Source organism: Chionomys nivalis, chromosome 18 (assembly GCF_950005125.1).
Source record: "Chionomys nivalis chromosome 18, mChiNiv1.1, whole genome shotgun sequence".
Lineage (NCBI taxonomy): Eukaryota > Metazoa > Chordata > Mammalia > Rodentia > Cricetidae > Chionomys > Chionomys nivalis.
Window position 1 is genome coordinate 20,764,501 of NC_080103.1, and position 21,823 is coordinate 20,786,323.

General features: G+C 36.3%; 1 protein-coding gene across 4 annotated transcripts in view; it reads right to left on the minus strand.

Moving 5' to 3' along the window:
- The window catches only part of Cept1 (choline/ethanolamine phosphotransferase 1), a 42,003-nt gene that overhangs the window by 19,118 nt on the left and 1,062 nt on the right, over positions 1–21,823 (minus strand). For 2 of the 4 annotated variants that reach the window (XM_057793473.1, XM_057793474.1), the window contains exons 1-4: positions 21,114–21,302; positions 14,951–15,357; positions 8,853–9,000; positions 6,272–6,413 (exon numbers count right to left, since the gene is read on the minus strand). In XM_057793473.1, coding sequence (XP_057649456.1) covers positions 6,272–6,413; positions 8,853–9,000; positions 14,951–15,289 — 629 coding nt within the window. In that variant the 5' untranslated portion in view covers positions 15,290–15,357; positions 21,114–21,302. Of the gene's footprint in view, positions 1–6,271; positions 6,414–8,852; positions 9,001–14,950; positions 15,358–17,756; positions 17,806–21,113; positions 21,303–21,823 lie in introns of those variants that run through there. The other 2 variants (XM_057793476.1, XM_057793475.1) reach the window with 2 other exon arrangements.

Here is a 21,823-nt window from a genome sequence, read left to right on the forward strand (position 1 = left end):
ACGAAAAGGAAGATCTCTCACATTAGTGACTTATGTGGTAAAGTCTTGAGCACACACACAGAGCACACAAGGACTCCGTGTACAGCATCCTGATTCTTCAACAGAGAATGGATTAGACATTAACATTAAGAAATTAAATATAGGACTACAGAGGTGGCTCTGTGGTTAAAAGCACTGGCTACTTTTGTAATAGACTGAGATTCAGTTTCTAGTACCCACCAAGGCAGCTCACAATCCTCTATAATTAACTCCAGTTCCAGGGAATCTGACACCCTCTTCTGGTTTCTGTAGATACTGCATGAAAGTGGTGTACAAACACACAGATAGGCATTTGCACACACACACACACACAATCATAAAAATAAAGAAACCTTTAAAAAGATTTACTTACTCTGTTCTTTAATTTTTTTAGTAATACTGGATACCAAACCTAGTCCATGCACACAGCTGGTAAGTGTACTACCATTTAGCCACATTACCAGTTTCAACAAGTCTTTTATTGTAAGTCTTCAATAAATTATTTTTAAGAAATTATTACTTGAACAAGAAAATAGAGTTTTCAGACTACAAGTAGAATATACAGTATAACATTTTTCATATAACTATGGAGGGAAAGGTGTAAATTTATTTAATAGAAATAATTTTTTATGGTATCATTTGTAGTTAATATAAATATAAAATCTTAATAGTACAGGCTGAAAAATGAAATAAAGGTATTGTGGAAGTCAATATTCCACCAAATTGTAAGTACACTAGAAATAATGCCATAAAATTAATACACTCTCAGACTTTATAAGTAACGAGAATGTCAGAGATCACTTAACATTAAATTCATTTAACTGCATTCTAGAACAGCCTGGGGTAGAGTAAGACCCTATTTCAAACAAACAAACACTCCCAAAGATTTCAGCCTTTATAGAGTATGGGGAATGTTTTTAAGGCCAATGTTTTGCATAAATACAGTTTCTATTAAAAGATTAAGGTAGCTCACATGATTTGTAAGCATATTTCATTAAAAATGATTTTTGGGGCATGGTAGCACACACCTTTACTCCCTATACTCAGGAAGTGAAACAGGTGGATCTCTATATTTTGAGTCCAGCCCGGTTGTAGCCTCTAGTTCCAGGCTAGCCAGTGCAGCCAGGGCCATATGGTTAGAGCCACAGAATTAAATAAATAAGTTTAATTCTATACACACATCTGTAGGGTATTAATCTACAAACACCCAGATATAGGAAGTCTAAGACTTAAGACTAGAAATAAGAAACTTCACATATCTAAACTATCATCATTTAAAGATGATCAGCTAAAATACAACTGCTGTGGTAAATGGAAAAGGAATACAATATTTTTCACAGCACACAATACTTCTTTGTCTCAAGATACAGAAAGAAAACTATTCACTTTCAACACTCCTGTAGCATCTGGCAGCAGCTAACCCCATCCATCTGCAGGGACTTAGTATGTCCTTTCTTCTATGTCAACTCAACACGTCTCATCTCTCACCAGCCAAACTCTCCTATTGAGCTCCCTGACTTCATTTCCTTCCCCAATCCTTCAGATCAAGGCAAATAAAAATGTAAAGGGTTAGCTAGGCTTGGATGAGTGTGAGTAAATAGCACTGACTTAGTCTAAGAGGACCGTGAGACAAGGGTCTGTCTAGATGGTATAGTCACTACCATTTTCTGTGGAAGGCAGATACTAGCTGTAACCACAGCACAGGGCTAAAAGATGTACTCACACACTTTGAAAATGTGTTCAAATCCCGTTTTTTCCTCACAATGCTAGATTTTAAATAAAATAGTCACAGATGAGTTAAAATCCTTTAAAAAATATTTATTAGATTCAGAGGCCAGATGGTGTCAGATCCCTTAGAGATGAACACCAGGTAGGTGTGCTGGGAACTAAAATCTGTCCCCTGAAAAAACAGTACACACTTTTAACCATTGAGCCATCTCTCTATCTCTGATGAACTAAAATGTTTTGCTTACAGTTGTTCAAGATATTATGAATTTAAAATTGGAACTAAAAGCATTAGTATGAAAGAGACTAAGAAGAACAAAAATGTCTTTTTATTTTTTGCTTAATTTTTTGAGATAGATTCTTCCTATGTGGCCCATGCTGGCTCTGATCTTCCAATCCTCTTCCCTCAGCTACCCAAGTTCTGGCATGCACCATTATGTCCATCTACAAATTTATTTGGAAAACATTTTATTTGATAAGGTTATTGAAAGCATGAAGATCTGAATTTATTACATGTAAAAAGGAAATGTTCAGGATCTTTCACCCATGTATAAATGACACTAAAACAATTCAAATAAAAGAATTCAAAAGTAATATTTCTAATGTCGAGGTTGCTTTCATCTCCCTAAGAAAAAATAAAAAGAAGTCATATCTAAAAAATTTTTACTTAAACTACAGCTGAGAATTGGCCTTGTTCATTGTGAAGCAAAAAAATTATCTTTTATGTATACAAAATTGACTGAACTTAATCTAACCACACTTATTATACTTGGTCATGAGGAAAACTTGTGAACGCTAACAGTATTTGGGAGGCTTTATGTGTTCTCTATCCTCTAGTGTACTGGTTTTTTTTTTTTTTTTTTTTGGTTTTTCGAGACAGGGTTTCTCTGTAGCTTTGGTGCCTCTCCTGGAACTAGCTCTTGTAGACCAGGCTGGCCTCGAACTCCCAGAGATCCGCCTGCCTCTGCCTCCCGAGTGCTGGGATTAAAGGCGTGCGCCACCACCGCCCGGCTTAGTGTGCTGGTTTTTTGATGAGTAGTTCCTTACATGTAAAGTACTATCGGCATTTTTCCATGAATGCTATAGCTCATTTTTACTTTATAAAAGAAATTCAGTATTGCTTCAATGTAGTTGTACAATTTCCCTTATGACACTTGATTTAATTTAGGCATTATATTTATTTACATTGGCCTCAATACTACCAGGTATTTTACTAAATTAATTTTGGGCAGTATTAGGGAGTTGAACTCAAGACTTCATGTATGTTAGGCAAACTTTCTACCACTCAGCAATGTGTCTATCCTAGAAAACTTGAGTCTTGCATCTTGAACTATCTTGCTCTACAAATCATTATTATTTTCTCTATTTCTCAGTAATTTCAATCTATGTTCTAGTGATTTCTTCTGCATGCTTAATTTGTGTGTGTCTTCTGTCCTCTCCTTTAACCAGTTCCTTTCTGCCTTCTATTAGTCATATATTTCAGAAATTACTTGGAGAGTGTAACTAGAAGTTAACTAGCTTATCTCTCCACAATCTAGCCCCTAAATTACTACTCAGAAACTGTTATGGACAGCTCAGATTGCCAAATTCAGTATTTACTTTTCTGACCTCATTTTGAGTCCTGGAAGCACTAATCGTCCTTCTTTCTTAAAATTCATCTGTCTCCTGACTTTATTTCAATAAAAATCCTCCCAATTTGACTATTCAATTATTTTCACAGCCTTCTTTCCAAGCCCCCTCCCTAAATGTTCTGTCATTCTTATTCTATTCAGATGAACAGAATCCCTAGCACACATTTTCAGGGTGGAACTTGCTACTTAATAGATTTCTTTTTCTAACGTGCCTTTCTCCACTTTCCATACAACCTCCCAACAGAGCGAAACCGTGGGTAAGTCATCATAGTATCTGCCCTTTTATTTATTCCCTGTACCTAGTGAGAAACTATATCCTACAGTACCTGCTTCTGAAGTCTTTCTCCATCCTACCCCTCTCCCTACAAGAACATTGCCATTGTGTTAATGTAAGCTTTACAGCATCTCATATTAATTATAACTATGCTGACTCTTACTAGGGATCTTTTGCTTTTGTCACACTCAATCCTAGTGCACTCTCCATCACATTGCCAGATTGACTTTTCTAAAGGTACTTTGTCATTTCTCAGCTTTAGGTCTTGCAAAAGTTTCCCACAGATCGGGATAAAAGCCACATTTCTTGGCAAAGCAGAAAAGACAAAAAGAATTTCTGCATCTTTGTCAATCTTATCTCTGTTACTCCCTTATAGTCATGGGACTGCAGAGATACTTTATCACAGGAGAGTTTAAGACTGCAAGATATAAAGCCACAATATCAAACTGTTCCTAAGACTACTACGATCTATGTAATTTTTTTAACCACTTCCATAATTCTCCCTCCCCCCTCTCTTTCAGTTCCCACACCATATAGCTGGTGTTGCATTACTTGAAAGAGAAAGAGAAAACTGAAAGAGAGTGGTTGGTAAATAAAGTTAAAGTTAAATTCAACTGAGATTCAGTACACAAATTAACCCTTCCCCCTTAATCCGAAGGTCCAAACAACACCAAAACCCTGAGACAATAAGCGATGAAAACATGAGTGATGTGAAATCTAGATATCAAGTCAGGCATGTCAGAAAACACCAGCATCACTAAAGCTTGCAATTGAATTAAGAAAAAAAATCCAAAGATCTTAGAATTTTTAAAAACATTTGTGATTTTACCTCAAGCAGAAAAAGACTATGAAAATATTATTTTAAGGCAAAGACTATGAAAACAAAGCAACAGTACACATTCAATTACTATTATCTTTAAATTAGAATTCTTCAACATTTTCTGAGCCTGGACCATTTCATAAATAATTGATAAATGCATATAAAAATTTTCATATGAACATTCACGCCACCTTTGGTTAAGACCTTAAAAATATTCTCTAAATCTCGGTTTTAAAATTATTAGAAACCTCTTCTAAAAAATTAGTACCAAAATATTAGTATTTTATTAAGTTCTATTTAAAAATTGTATTAAAATTTTCTCTTATAATGTGTTTGTGCCTTTATCTATTTAGTCATTTTCAATGGTCCCTAAGTTCTATTTTAAAAATTCAACAAAAATCGCATGAACTGAGTTTGTGGTGAGCCTATCTAGGCTTTTTGATGCTTGTTAAAACTAATCCTACTGGGGATCTAAATAAGTAAGTAAGTAAATACATAAAGCCATCAGAAATTCAGATACTAGGTTAAAATATTTGTAGTCATAAGGCTATTTTTATTTTGACAGTTCATAAATATAGCCATTTCTCAATTTGTTTTATTTATCCCAAACCAAAAAGAAAGAATAAACAGGATTCATAATTAATTAATTAAAGAAATCAGATGGTGGGGGCTGGAGAGATGGTTCAGTGGTTAAAAGCACTATTCTTCCAGAGGACCTGGGATGGATTCTCAGCACTCATAAGGTGTCTCACAACCATCTCTAACTGCAGTTTCAAGGGACCTGAATGCGTGTGGCACACAGATATATATACAGGCAAAACATCCATACAGATCAAATAAAAATAAATAAATCTAACAACAACAACAAAACAAACAAACATACAAAAACCTAGATGGTGAATGCCATCCTTAATCACAATCCAAGACTACCCAAGATTTACTCATTAATCGTTATGGCAAAGTACTGATCAACAGGTAGGAACTTTTCATTCATGTTTATATGTATTTCATTTTTAAATTCTCATTTTGTTGGCAGCAAAAAAAAGTGTGCTATCAACTGAATTATTTTTGTAGATTTGTAAGTAAAACAGTATAAAATACTATAACTAATTAAACTATGATACTTAAAGACTCGTTCTTTGCTGTTAAAAACTCATCCTTTTCTTCAAAAAATATTTAGCTTTAATTATGTGACAATATGTGTATATTTGCAAGAAGAAGGTGTCGGATCCGACGGAACTGGAGTTACAGGTGGTTATGGACCACCTGACATGGGTGCTAGGAACTAAACACAGGTTACATCTAGAAAAGCAGTGCATGCTCTAATCACTGGGCCATCTCCCCAGCTCAGAAACTCTCTCTTAAAAAAAAAGGTGACGCACGCCTTTAATCCCAGCACTGGGAGGCAGAGGCAGGCAGATCTCTGGGAGTTTGAGGCCAGCTCTGGTTTACAAGAGCTAGTTCCGGGACAGGCACCAAAGCTACAGAGAAACCTTGTCTGAAAATAATAATAATAATTTCTATATGTCAAAATAAAACATGGAATTATGGGGGAAAAAACAGTAGGATAAAAAAAGTGAACCTGGAAACACCCGTGATGATGAGTCAGGAGCTTTTCGTCCTACTTTAAAAATACTACTGGGTGATTCTGGTACTTCTTTCCCAAAGGCATACAGAGAGATATATGACAAAGAGAAAATGGTTTTAAATAGTTTACTTGATCAATTCTTGATACTTAATATCTATAAGCAATATTCTCCATATTTGAAAGCAAAGACAGAATTACCATTAAGTATTACTTACATTCCAAATCGCAATGTTCCAGAAACATATGTTTGCCAGTGTGCACAATAGAACATGAATGTCCCAGCAAAGCAACAAAAAAACATCCAGTCAGGATTTGTACCAAGCTGCACTGCAATACAAGTTCCAAGAACCACAAAAACTGCAGAAGAAAAATGAAAATGAAAACTGAATGGCATCTATAACATCAATTGGGCTGAAAATCATCTTAGATGAGCTAAAGATAATCTATTTTCAGTTATGTGATATTTACATGTTTTACATCATAATTTTAATGTCTTTTTTTTGTTTTGTTTTTTACTAAATCACTCAGCTAGGGCAAAATTCTCAAAGAAACTAAAACTTCAGCCTACTGAATTCTCCATACTTAGTAGTAGTATTAAATGAGTAGTAAAACGTTTCAGGCTGCTGGACATGCTACCAAACAAATGTCTATCTCAGCACTAGGGAAGCTAAGGCAGGAGGATGGAGTTCAAAGACAGCCTTAGCTACAATGGAATATTCTGTCTCAAAACAATAAAAAGAGAGACTGGAGAGAAAGCTCAGGGGTCAAGCACACATACTGCTCTTGCAGAGGACCTGAAATTGGTTACAAGACCGATTTTGGTGATTCACAACCTAGCTGAAGGGTCTGATTTCCTATTCTGGCTTCTGAAGGGAGCTGCGTTGGGGCTCCCACATACATGTACACCCCCAATTTAAAAACCAACACAAATCCCGCAAAAAAGCACAAACTGTTTAAGCACAGAGTCAAAAACAAAAGCAAACAAACAAATGTAAGCAACCAATGAACCCAGAGAGCTTCAACAACCAAAGGAACCTACTTGTTCAGACTAGAAAACTGTCCTTTCTTATTTCACAGCTATCATTATGACTCATATATAGGAAAAAGATTTCCTATAAGTCTGAAACAAACTATAATATAACACAACTTATTTTTAATTATAAAAACAAAACACTTGGCATTCTATGTTTCCTCATTAATTCTAATAGTCTTTCAAGTTACCCAGCTAGTTTTCGTTCAGTGGAAAGTTTGAGTTTTCCTTCATCTGATTTACTTAGCTGTTCTTCTGAACAAACAGGCTACCATCAGGACACAAAGAAGTAATGATTTCGATAGGCAAAGCTGGATTCAGACATAAAACTATCAAGACTTTAAAAAAAATTAAAAACCATGAAAATGATAGAACCAAAGACTTAAATTAAAATAAGGAGGGAAGTACCCCTATTAGGAAGACTGGTTAGAAATGAATATATTGTTTTGATTGTTATTTTGAGTTAGGATCTTGTTATGTAGTCCATAGCTCATGCTATCCTTATGCTTAGGCTCTTCCCGCAGGAGCCTCTCTGGTGGTGTTAGGTGTATACCACAATGCCCACTTCAATTTCATTTTTAAGTTTTTAAGTAAAAATGCACTCAAGTATTATTTGAAAAACTTGCAACATACTACAAATACAGACATTATCATCTATACTTCACCTACGCTGGCACAACCCACTGCTAGCACTTTTCCTTCTATCCTTTAAAAAAATAATTACCTAATAGTGTTTTGATATGTGTACACATTATGAAAGGGTCACTAAAATTAACCTTGCCATTACTACCTTTGTGGTGGAAATATCAAAATTCTGCTCTTAGTAAATTATCAATATACAACACAATATTATTAATTATAATCCTCATGCTGTATGTTATATCTCTAAACTTGATCACATCAGTCTTTTGATCCTTATATTATTGCATACTTATAATTCAAACATATAATATACTCTATCCGCAATTAGGATTTATTCAAATACAAGGTCATGAACTACCAGTGACCCATTACTGTACTTTTATCTAAAACCGTGAGACATGTAATAATGACAATTATACACTATTATTTTATAAAGAAAATGTCCTCAGCTGGAGACTGTAGAAGAAAGCTTGTGTAAATGGAGACTGCTCATCCGTTTTCCAGCTGCCTAGACCCAAATAATGACACAGAAACTATATTAATTACAACACTGTATGGCCGATGACCCAGGCATATTTCTACCTAACTCTTATATCTTAAATTAATCCATTTCTATTAATCTACGTATCACCACGAGGCTGGGCATCTGTCTTCTTCAGTAGCTAGCTGGTGTCTCCCTGACTCTGCCTACTCTGTCTCCATCTCTGTTCTGATTTCCCACCTGGCTTTACTCTGCTAAGTCATTGGTCCAAACAGCTTTATTCATTCACCAATAAAAGCAACACATATACAGCAGGACATCCCACATCAGTCTTGACTAGCCTAGCATATGTAAAGCCCTGGGTCTGAACCCCAAGCACTAGGAAAAGAACAAAACAAAAACAAAAACAAAGCAAAACAAAAACAGCCAAAACCAAAACTTAGGGTTAAAAATAAATACAAGTAAGTTTAGGTTCCAAATTTTCCCATTCTGCCAACAATGAACAAGCATTAACCAGAACCACAAGTTTCAAAAAACACTAAAATTTAATATAAAATCATCTGCTTGGGAACTAAATTTATTCCAACACTTATCACATTGTTTCTATCAGTTAATAATTCTCAGTATTAAAAAGCAACAATACCTGTTGATAGCGAGTCACAGCCATGATCAAAAAGTTCTCCCAAAGGAGAGCTACTATTGGTTCTTCTTGCTTGTTTCCCATCTATAGCATCCAAAGACTGGTAGATGAAAAGGCCACATGCACAAGCAATGTATGCCCAGAGAGGTGCCTGTGAAATAAATAAAAATAAAAAAACCAAGAATACTCAGATATTTTCATTACCTCGGTTTGGCTAAAATGTTTAACAGCAGATATTTAATCTTTATTTCAATCACATTTACTTAGTGTGCGTGACTGTGTGTGTGTGTGTGCGCGCATGTGCGCACAAGGGGGGGGAGGGAAATCATGTGGAGGTCAGAGTTTATCCATTAAGCCCATCTTGCCAGCCCAATTTCTCTTCATTCTCTAGAGAAGTACTCCTGGTTGAAAGGTGTGGGAGATGATGCAAGAACTAAATAATAAAGAACTTATTGAAGCTTGAAGTAACTAGGATTGTTAGAATCAAACTCCCTGTCTTTAAGAGTGCTCAAGATGGTCTCCATTAACAACAATAGATCCCCCGTGTGTCTGGGTTCTGTAATCAAGGGATTCAAACAGCCAAAGTTCTAAAGTATAAAAACCTGCATCTGTACCAATGTTTCTTATTTTCTTAAATGATACACAGCTACTTAAGAGCATCTATTACCAGTAGTCTAGAGATTGCTTTCAGAATATGGAGGATTATATGTGCATTTAAGACAATTTTAGGGAAGGTACTTAAGCATCTACAGACTTTGATTTCTGTGTGGAATCGATCCTTTACAATTCTCAAAGGATAATTGTACTTTGCAGGAATTTTATAGAACTCTCAGGAGAGGCTGCATTGTCTTCTCTTAATCCCCCTATTATTTAATCAATATAATACCTTACATGGGAACCTGCCTGTAATTCTAGCATTTGGGAGGTGAAAGCAGGAGGATCAGCCACTCAAGGTCAACCCTGGCTATCCAGTGAGTTGACGGCCAGCCTGGACTTCTTGACACCCTGTTTTCATTTCTGTTGTTCTGAAATAGGGAATTATGCAGCCCAGTCTATTCCCAAACTCTCTGTATAGCCAAGTTTGTTTTGGCCTTGAATTCTTTCTGCTTCTACCTTCCAAGTTCTGGGATTATAGGCTTATTGCACCATGCTGATCAAAATTTTTCTTATTTTATGAGGAAGGGTCTGACTGGACTCAAATCTCTAGGTAGCTAAGGCTAGTCTAGAATTTCTGCCTCTACCTCCCTCCCAAGATCTAGGATTTAAGAATGTGTTTGTTACCATACCTGGAAATGCTGCCTAAAGAAGGGAACTAGCATAGCATCTCTCATTTCATCAGGGAGACACTGGGTCCACAGTGCTAAGCACATTCCTCACTTCTCCCTGAAGGACTTCTTGCTCCCAGTGTGGTGATGCATACTGAGAATGTTCGAGAATGGTCAACAATACAAATATTTTCACATTTTCTGTATCAAGCAACTTGTTTTTAACATGCGTTTACAAAGGTTCATAGAACAACACTATGGCAAAGATGCTCTGGTTTGTGAAGGCCTGAAACTATTTTTCATACATTTATAATCATATTCATAAAGAATACTTTGTTGTTTTTTTGAAAACGATGGTGATTTAAACATTGTGCATTTTTTGTGTCTAGGCTATGAAAAAAATTACTATTATCACAGTATTTTCTTACATAACAGTTGTCAAGTTACACTATCTTAATATTCAAGAGCTGTAAGATATCAGTATATTCTATACTGAAAAGGGTTTTTCTCTGCTAGAGATTTGTTTATAACTTAGTATGAAACAATAATGATCTTGTTTAAAGCATTTTATTGGTACTCCACACTTTTAGAACTGAGGCTATTATAAGGACCATATAAGACATACTTCTCTGAAACCAGAGGCACAAACCCTGAGGCAGTTTTCAGTCATGCAAATACACTGAAATGGCCAAGCAACCCTTTGTGATAAGGATCCCCTCTTCTGGGTTCAGGTCTACTGTCCTTTTTCCTCCAAGACTCAGCATCCTCTAAGCCCCATTGTCCCAACACAGTAGCCTTTAGCCATGTGCACATATTTTGGTTTGAATTAAGTATAATTAGACAAAAAAAAATTCAACTCTATAGTTTTTCTTTCAAACGTTCAGTAGTCAAGAGGCTTACTACCATCTTAGCCACACAAAGAACACTCCAACAACCACAGAAATGCTACTGAATAGCTCTGCTTTGGAGAACTAAAAACACAGGACCTTCCTTGCAGCCTACATAGGATTTTAATAAGCTACAGTATTACCATGAAAACAGAGAGGACTTCAACTATTAGTGTGCATACAATGTCAGCAAACAGCAAAATAACAATTACATAAAAAAAAGGCACACTAGTTTTCCTGGTTTTATCTTTTCCTTTCTGTAAATTTGTAAAATTACCTAATATTTAATCACTTTTTCCTCATTTCCATTATTTTACAGCTATTGGGTATTTTTACTTTTAAAGAAAGTCTCCTATTCCAGGTGTGGTCTCAGCTAATTTAAAAGCCAGGTGAAGAAAGGAACACATGAGTCAGTCAAGTACCATTACTCAGATATGTAGATAAGAAAACCGACTGGCAAAATCTGACAGAAAGGCAAGGGTAGTAAGGAAAGGCAGGTGTAATGGTTAAATCTTCACTGTCAAATGACTGGATTTAGACTCATCCTGAAAACATATCCCTGGATGTATCTATGAGACTTTCCCAAAATGGTTAACTGAGGGTAGACCAGATCTATCCTGGATATTCGTGACACTCCCCCCTCCCCCCCAATGCACTGGGATCCCAGACTGAGAAGGAAAATGAAGGAAGGTAACTGAGCAACAGCATCCATCTTTCTCTGCTTCCTGGCTGCACTGCAGTGTGACCGGCTGCCTCATGTTGCTGCCAGCACTGCCTTCCCTGCCACGTTAGACTTTCCCCCAGACTATGAGCCAAAAGAAACCCTCTGGCTGTATTAGTTAGACATGTTGTCACACCACTAGGAAAAGTAACTAATACAGTGATAAAAGGAAAGATTTTTACTTTTCCTTTTATATCTTTTTTTTTGTTGAATTTCTTTATATACTACTTTCTCTTCTCTTTTGAATGGCAATAGAAATTAACTGTACAGAGATATTGTGAATGGGATATTTTAGTTTTCATTTTTCTGTGCTAAAAATTGACCAAGATATTGTAGTGAGTTAAATCAAAAGTACAAAACAGCAACAAAAACGAAAGAATAAAGGAAAAACCTCATGTTTATATGACAAAAAAAAATGTATTCAATTTCAACAAGAGTCTTTAACTCCACAGTTCATGATGGGCTAGAAATGGAGACCCTCCTGGCTTAGCTGGGATTATAAGCGCCACCATACTCTATAGACCAGAGGTCTGATCATTATTCCTTCTCCTCTTCCTGCTCTTATAGCAGGGCTGGCAACTCAGTAAAACTCAATAGCAATAGGACAGATCAATTATGATTTTCATGTGCATAAAACAGGTAATACTAACTTCCTTTATCTGTCTTACATGGCAAAAGTAACTCTAACATACTACATACATAAAGCTGCAAGACTAAATCCAACGTTAGTTTATGGTCCCAAAACCTAAGCTAAAGCCGGACTTGGAGGTATGCACCTATAATCCCAGCACTTCAGAGGCATGGGCATGGGGACTGAGAGTGCTCAAGGCCAACCTGGTCTACACACCAAGGAGCAACAAAGTGGGGTGCTGTCTCAAAAACAACAACAACAACAACAAAATGTTGTTTTAAAAAAACATTTATTTCGAGCCGGGCAGTGGTGGCGCATGCCTTTAATCTCAGCACTTGGGAGGCAGAGGCAGAGTTCGAGCCCAGCCTGGTCTACAGAGCTAGTTCAGGCTCCAAAGCTACACAGAAACCCTGACTCGAAATACCAAAAAAAAAAAAAAAATTTAATGTCATTATTTTAAATTATGTGTATATATGTGTATCTATGTGCGTAAAACAGGTAATACTAACTTCTACTAATACAATGTTGGGTCCCCTGGGGCTAGAGTTACAGGTGGTTGTTGCCAGATTTGGGTGCTAAGAGCCTAACTATGAAGCAATAATGTGTCTTACCACTGAGTTACCTGTCTAGCCCAAAAATGTAAAATTAAAAAACAGTAGTAAAACAAAATCCTAGTAGGTATGATAGGTAGCACATGCTTGTAATCATAGAAGATTCTGTCACAAAAAAACAAAAACAAGAACCCATCAACAAAAGAAACAAAAATCTAAGCTACTAAGCTGATAAAATTTAATATTTTGGTAACAAACAAATCAAAGGGATATTTTGGTATCCCATTTACAAAAAAGGTTGCCATTTCTACCTGAAGAATTTGGAAAAGATTAACTTACTTTCTTTACCCATTGACCAGAAGTTTCCTTTTTCTAACAAAAACAAATCCAGCTGAAGCCATTCAAAAAATGAACCTCATTTCTCTTAGAAAGATTGGTATTTACATGCAGAGGGTTTGAAGGCAAGCAAAGAGAGAAATATTGCAATTATGCTATAATCTAAAAAGATAAAACACAAAGTTTTAAAAATTTTTGAGCATAAAAATGAACAGAATATTTCATAACCCATGCCCACAAAACTTTGCCGTCACTACTGGTGAAAGATCCAAAAGAATCAAATACAAAGAACTGAAAATTTTTTGAGTGTTAAATTTACAGAGCTTTTGATTTTAAAATATGAATAAACAAAACACAAAAAACTCAATAGGGACTTGATTGTTTATTCTACTTATTATACATCATAGAAGAAATCAGGAACGGGAGGGGATTATAAGAAAGACAGTTATATACTTAATCTCTTTGCCCAAATGAAACAATACTCAGCTTCTATCTCCTGAACACTGTATGTTGGACATACTGAATACATTAATTCTCACAATACTACAAATCAGATTTAGACAGATGAAGGGTTAGAGACTTTTTGTATCTTACTGACAATCTCAGGGATGATAGATCTACCATAGAACAGGCATCACCTATTTCAGTATCTTGGGCTGAGCCTAACAAGTATTTCTGCCATGCAGCTTTGCAGGACATTACTGTGCCATGCAAAACCCAGAAAGAGTGCTGAAGTCATTTTCCACTTCAAGCCTTCCTCACAATTTTGAAAACTTCCCTGTGATCACAGTATTTCCTATTCTGTCTCAAGTAAATCTAAATCACTTAAGAAAACTGTACAAGAAAAGTATCACACAGGGAACCATGGTTACCTAGTACATTCTGTGGTATTCAATAAATGATTAATGTCTGAGTCACTCTTAAACCTTCTCTTACACCCTGATCTTCTTTCTAGAGCTGGTTTAGGATTATTAGAATCCTTCCATTGCAATCAACAACCTACTTGCTGTTTCTATTAAGGATCCATAATCTAGACCAAAATCCTTTGGAATTAACTGTCCAGGTACCCCCATGTGAAACAGTTCAAAAGAAATGTGATGTCATTATACAACTGTATTGGTTTTTGCTCTCAAAGTATCCTGACTGATATACAGCAAGCTATTTGTGAAAATGAGCCAGGTATAATGGCATATTCTTATAATCTCAGCATAGAATAGGAAGTTATGGAGTCTGAAGCCAGCCTCCAGCGTCAGTTTTAGAGTAAAAGACTGTCTTTAAAAAAATAAGAAACAAGAAATATATTCACAGTCTGTAAGAACCATGTTTGTATATAAAGCAGGAATTAAAAGAAAAAGAGACACTCGTGGAACAAATGGCCCGGTCAGGCTTGCCTTAAACTTGCTATGAAGTGACACTTGCTTCCAACTCAAGACCTTTCTGTCTCAGCCTCCTTTGCTGGGTCACAGGTATCAGGTACCACTCCTTGTGCTTTTAGTCACGCCATCTCGAATCCCCCTTTCTTCGAGTTTCTGATAAGCAACAGTCATACAAACAGGAAGGACTTATTCAATTCATTAAGTGTGATAGGATAAAGACAGTTAACAAATAGCTGTGAGAACATTCTGCCTTTATGTAAAGTGACCTAAGATTCCCAATTACAACTTTCCTGAGCTATAACAAATGTCACCGTTGTTAAGGCATCACTCTTACCTGCTCTGTAGCTGTAGGGCAGTAGAAGACTAACAAAATAGTTGTACAGATATTTATCGATAGTCCAATGATGGTGATGAGATTTGGGGCAATCCATGAGGGTACTCTTCTAACTAGCCATTCCCAGTATCCTTGCATTAAGGGTTCGAGCAGGGACCGTCCAGCACTCTGATACCTATGTTCTTCCAGCCGTTTTAGTTGGTGTCTTGACAGTGGTGGTGTTGGTAACTGAAACAATTTATTTAATATACACCCTGTAGTACTCATATGCCCAAAGCCCCCAGGGGACTCTGGGTGGGAATCTCCACATCGTTTCCTTGTTGACCGATGCCCACTCATGGATCTTGGTTTTCTTTTACTTGGAGATAATGATTTATCTTGTTTTGTGGTCTTCTGTAGCTATTTATCTGAGGAGCAAAGGGAGATAAATTTGTCAATTGCTACCTATATATTTCCAGTACATTAAAGAGAAAAAGTTAACATAACAGAGCTAACACCAAATAGGAAGTCCACAGGGATCTAATTTTAGTTCTAACTCTCACTAAGAAGTATATAAACTTCCTTTAAGTGAAATTATGGGACATTGATAGTCATGTACTTTCATACCTTACAGCTTATCTGATTCTACAGATCACAGACCATCTTACACTGCTTCAGTTAACAATGGAATGAGATGTTAGAAAAAGCCTAATCACTTTATACACAGATGTACATACAGATACACGTGTGTATGGAAAATGAGGTGCTAAACTAGCAAATTAGTATTATTATTAGATGAATAACTTAAGTGATCTTTTACACATGCATGTTTGTGATGTTGAACAGATTGGACAGGGCCTTGCACATGCTAAGAAAGTACTACCACTAAGTTACAACATGATCTTCTTAAATTACACTTTCTTTAATGATAATAGATAATATTTACTAAGTATCTATACCAACTAAGAATACTGTATAAATTAATTTCATCCCCATAACAATCTGGGAGAGTAGGAATGTGTGTGCTAATTATCCTAATTTTTACAGGAAAAGGAAAATAATATAGAGACTAATTAACATGTTCACATAGCTGTTAAGTGATGGTCAAACAAATACAGGGTTTCCATTAAAGATAAATCAAAAGATAACTTTTACTGATAGAAGGGGATACAGATTGTATTACAGGTGATACTGGAAACAAACAAAAGTTCTACAAACAGCACTATACACAGGGTATCAGCAGGGTGATCTGAGGAAGTGAAGCAGTAAGAAAACAAGGGTAAGTGCACTAAGTGACAGCCATGAGGACCTTTGAGTATTTATGCCCTGAAGGGCTGCACCTGAATTAGAAAGGACTAGAGATAATATAATTATTGTAATTAAGCATATAAGAAAATAATTTTAGGAATCTTTTCAAGATTGATAGGATAGCTATATTAATCATAAAGAACAAAACAGAAAGAAAATTGAAAATTAGCACATGAATGGTGACAGATTATAGCAGGGAGATAAAAAGGTTAGTTCAAATGACAGCCAAGTCTACTAGTAATTTCTATTTAGAAAGAACAATCATCAGAAAGCTCTTAAGGATTCAGTAAGAGAGGTAAAAGAAAAAGTCAGCAGCATTCATGCCACTGATGTCTAAAGGGGTAGCTGTGAAGTTTCTAACTTGTCATCTTTTGGAGTGAAGGGTGAAAGGGGAACTGGGAACGATGGCAACGAAGGAAGGAACACATGCAACCTTCCTTTTTGAAGTCCTAGGTATTAAACCCAGAGCCTTCTACTTGATAAGCAACCCTTTCACTGCTGAGAGTATACTCCAGACTTTTTTTTTTTTCTGGTGTAAGAGTAGCATGAATGTTGTAGCTGTAAGCAACCATTCTCTGGTTGGATTTAAGGTATATTCCATGAGATGGAACTTAGGCTTGACACTGCTGGGGTAACCAAGATCCAGAGACTAGATAGGCCAGCACAAGGAAAAAGAAAATACTATTGTTCTGGTAAAGGAACATATCAATAAAATGACTCCTAATAACATTCTGCTATAGTCACAGATCAGTGTCTTGCTCACTCATCAAAGATTCTTACAGTAGATGAGAACTAACACAGAGACTGACAATTGAACAGTGTGTGTAGAATGAGACTTTGAAGCACTAAGTCCTAAATGGGATGTTTTCATCAAACCCTTCCCCTTAGCTCAGGGGTCTATGTGGAAGAAGAGGCAGAAAACTTGTAAGAGCCAGAGGATTTCACTGGATGGCCCCAAGGAAAACAATGTTTTTCAGGTACAACAGAACTGATACACATATGAATTCAGTGACTATGGAGGCACATACAGGGCCTGAACAGATTCAAGCCAGATGGGGTCCCAGCAAAGAAAAGGGGAAGTGGACATGGAGTCCCATGCCTAACCAAGAAGTTATCTGCAAAGGAAAAACTGGTTTTCTGCAATGGAGTCTTACTGGGTGTATTAACCAGACTTCAGAGTAGGCCAACACAAAATGAACGGTATTTTCGTAGAATTTTTTTTGTCTCATTTTGTTTTGTTGGGCATTTTCTTTCATATTGGTCTGCTTGATTTCATGCTTTGTGGGATTTATTTATTTATTTAGTGTGAGTTTCTTGAGTTTTTGTTTGTTTTTTAAAGAGAGAAAGAAAGGGTCTGGAGTTGGGTAGAGTTTAGGAAGGCTCTGGAAGAAGTCAGGAAAGGAATGAGAAAAGTGTGATCAAAATATACTGGACAAAAATAATGTTTTTCAACAAAAAGTATTTTGTTCTGTTTACCTAGGTTGGCTGGCCCTGAATATCTGTACTTATACTTGCTTACCTCAGCAGCCAAAGTAGCTGATACCACAGGTGCATGCCATTATGCCGAGATGATACACAGAGCTTTTTGTTTGAGGTGTTTTCAGTGAAATCAAGACTACTTCAGGCAAGAGATGCAACTGCACTTAGAGTCAAAGTCTGAAAACTAGAAAACTGAAAGTTCTTGAAGGGATTAAATATGGAGAGAAAAGGAGAAGAATAAAGAATCTTGTGAGGAACCCATCATTACTGAATAAAAGGAGCAGAACATAAGAAAATTAACAACAAAACAAAGAAAGGATACTCTTGATACTCTTGAACTAAAACAGCAGTGGCAAAAACAAAACAAACAAACAAACAAAAAAAACAAAACTGGGCCTACCAAGAGGGATACTGTGATCTTCTGGTTGAAACCTATCCAGGAAGCAATGTGAAGTTCCCAGAAACAGTGCACTATGGGATCTCAGGTATCTTAACAGTGTAACTAGTCAGTTGACCTACCCATCCCCCTTCCTAGGCAGGAACCAGTTTATTTTGTCTTGGTTGAAAGCAATAGGGGCTGCTTTATAATAGGTTAGAGAAAGAGACGAGGAGAAAAGGTGGAAAAAGTTGAAGCAGATAGTAGCATAGACTGGAAAAACACCCTTGCACTGGATACAATGTTATTGTCACATACAGACCAGGACCTCTCTTCTATATCCCTATACATATTACTTCCCAAGACTTTAATGTTACTTATGTGTCTAAATCCTCTGCCACTCATCAATCATGTATCTCCAATTTTTTGTTTCAGAAAAAAAAAAACAGTTAAGCAAATTTCCAAAAAAGGAAAAAAACCTCTAAAGAATAAACAGAGATGCAATTTAAGCAACTGAGGTGGTGTACAACATCAATATTTAAATCATGTTAAAACAAAACTATGCTATCATTTATCACTTTGATTGAAATATGATCATCAAACACCTACTTTAGAGTAGTTAAATTTATTTCTTTAGTCTCTCCTCCCTCCTTTCATATTTTGAGATGGGATATCACTCTGCATGCTCAGGCTGGCCTAGAATTTGCTAGGTAGTCCAAGCTGACCTGGAACTTTGAATCCTCAAGTCTCAGCCTCCTGGGAGTTAGTATTATAGGCACCTGTCATCATGCTTGGCTACAGTAGCCAATTTTTGTATAGTAAACTGGATAACACCTTTTTAATATTCAGCAATTTATAATCAGCTCTTAGGGAATTCCACTTTAAAGAGAAATAAATAAAAGTTTAGTTGGGTCAATTTTTATTTCGTGTTTGGTTCTCATTTGTCTTCTGTTTACTGTCTTTTAAAGGCAGTACACAGAGACTACTAGCCTATTTTAGCACTGAATAGCTACAAGCAATTGATCCTAATGGTTTTAAGTTTAAGCATTTGGCAGGACTAGCTGACAAACTGATACTTTTCTTCTGAATTTTCCCCTCGTGGCCTAATTTCTTTTAGCCTTTTATTATTCATTTTAAAAAGTACATTTTTGACAAATTGTTTCTTACCTAGCCATTATGTAAGTCATACATTTTAAAAAGGCAATGAGCTTTTGAACCTTTCAATTTGGCAACATTGTCTCTGTAAAGCTACTAGTAACAGCACTGTAACTGTGAATGCAGGCACAAGCAGTCACTGACTACTGATGGCTACTCTACTTTCAACTCATGCCAATAGGCAGAGAGGTGGCTGACAGGGCTCCAGGTCATTTCCACCTTTCCTTCCATAATCCCAGGGGAGAAGGGCTACTGCCAATGGGAAAACAACAAACCATGAGTTTCTGAATTTTATCCAACTAAAAGCTAATGTATGTCAAAGGATCAGACAGCTGCAAAAGGAAGCTTAGAAGAGGAAGATCAAAGAGCACAATAATGGAAATTGGGATGACATTACAAATATTACCAAAAGGTATCTGAATTGCTTGAAAATTTTGTGTGGAGTCAGGCCTATGTCTAAAAAGGTATGTAGAAAGTATCTTTCTTACTACATAAGAAATTAAAATCACAATAACAACAACAAAAAGCCCCAGCAAACTAAAAGTTACTGTTGATTAGCCTAGACACCAAAGTAGCGCTTACAAGAGAAGAGTTCTAAGTTCCAAATGTGTCTACTTTGTGGGTATAGTGAACAAGACACACATAGTCTAAGGTCCCACATCCAACAAATATTAAAACCTGAGAAGCAAGCAGTAACCCTACAAAGTATAACAGACATACAGAAAATCAAGTGTTGAGGCAGAGAAGAGTTGGAAGTATACAATCTAATAGTGGTGGAAGTCAGCAAAGAAGCTTTTATGACCAGCTCAGAAGAAAAGAAGGAACTAGGTATTTTAAGAGTAGGATAAAGAATAGTCCAAGAAATGGAGAATGAGGAAGTAAAGTGTACCTTGTTCAGGTACCCGAGAGACCACAAAGGCAGAACAAAAGTAAATCAGACAGGAAAATGAAGTCTGAAGCATCAGTGACTGCAGAGGTTCATAAGTTATGGTGAAGTACTAGATTTTATTTTGATTTAGCGGAAAACTGCCAAGGAACTTGTAACAAAACCTACAATTTCAGAGTACAGCCTGTTAATTGAGAACAGGTTTTCATAATTATGAAAGTAATTTTAAATGAAAAAGGTTGCTTGTGGAAATTCAGTTTATAATATTAATAGCTACCACAACCTTTCCCCTTGTGCTCAGTAAACACCCTCCCTCCTGTGACAATCTGGCTCAAGTGCTCTGCTTTCACGTAGCCCTTATCTTATTTTGAAAATTTTCTGTTTGTAGAGCTTGATTTTTGTCTTTACCCCCTGCCCCCACAGTGCTCTCCAAGTTCCATGACCATGGGATCATTCCTGTCTTAACATTATTTCCCCCGTAATCTTATACCGTATTTGACATTAGAACGAAAATCAATACTTACTGAATATCATTCTTCTAGTATTTAATGAGCATTTGGTTGTTGTAGGCCTAGAAAGACATGCCTACACTCTCAAGAAATGCAAAGGCTGTGTGAGTGGGGGGCTGAGTGGGTTTTGTCCTCAACTAAATTATATCATATGCCAGGCAATAAGCTTTTTGGAGCATAAAGGGGACGTTACCTAACAAAGCATTTTCCTTCTGTAGGCATGGATATACATACATATGAATATATATATATATATATTCAACAAAGAAATGATACTTAATGAACACATTTACTTAAAAGCAGTCAATTTGTAAGTTTTCAAGTCACTCATGTAAGAACATATATAACAGCATCCCACCCACCTTATTCCTGTCATGGATGAGATCCATGCATCTGATAAATATCACGCTTAAAACAACAAAAGCAGAAACAGAAAACTCAACTGTTGAGCAGATCGTAAGATAAACTTACGCAATATCCAACTTGTGTGACATTCTAGAACTTTTCTTCCTCCCCCCACCATGTTTAAGGGTGCCAAGTTTTTCTCTGCATTGATTCAGCAGTATGTTTACAATCTTGTCAGGGGAATCCAGTAGTATATAGCCTGCCCACCTCTGCCACTACTAAAGTAAAATACTAAGAGCAGAACTATTAAGAAAGGGACCCTAGAACAAAGAGCAAAGGAGAGAGAAAGAAAAACAGGAGCAAGAAAAGAAAATTAATAAGATCACAAGATGAAGCTCAGCCATTATTTAACAAATGATTTATTTATTCTGTATCTTTTTATGTATTTTTATGTATCATAAAATTATTATGTTTAACATTTAACGAATGATACATAAAACAAGTTTGGGGGGAAGCTTTTTCTGTACACTTGGAAGCCAACAATACCGTGTAACACAGCTTATAGCTGGTGCCTTGCTGAAGTGAAATCTTGTGTTTCTTAAGAAGGGAAATAACTTTCATAAGGGGGTGGGGAGCCTAAAGTCTTATTCATTTTTCTGTTCTTTAAAAAAGAGTAAAGCATAACCCTCAAAATGAACACCAGCACCATTTCTAGCCAGTTTAAAGAGCAAATTGTGTAGCCTAGAAAAGGAAGTGCTACGCAATAAAATGCACTTGGTGGTAATCTGAGAGGCAGATTTACCTAAAGATTCTTACAAAGGAAAACCAGTTGAGCT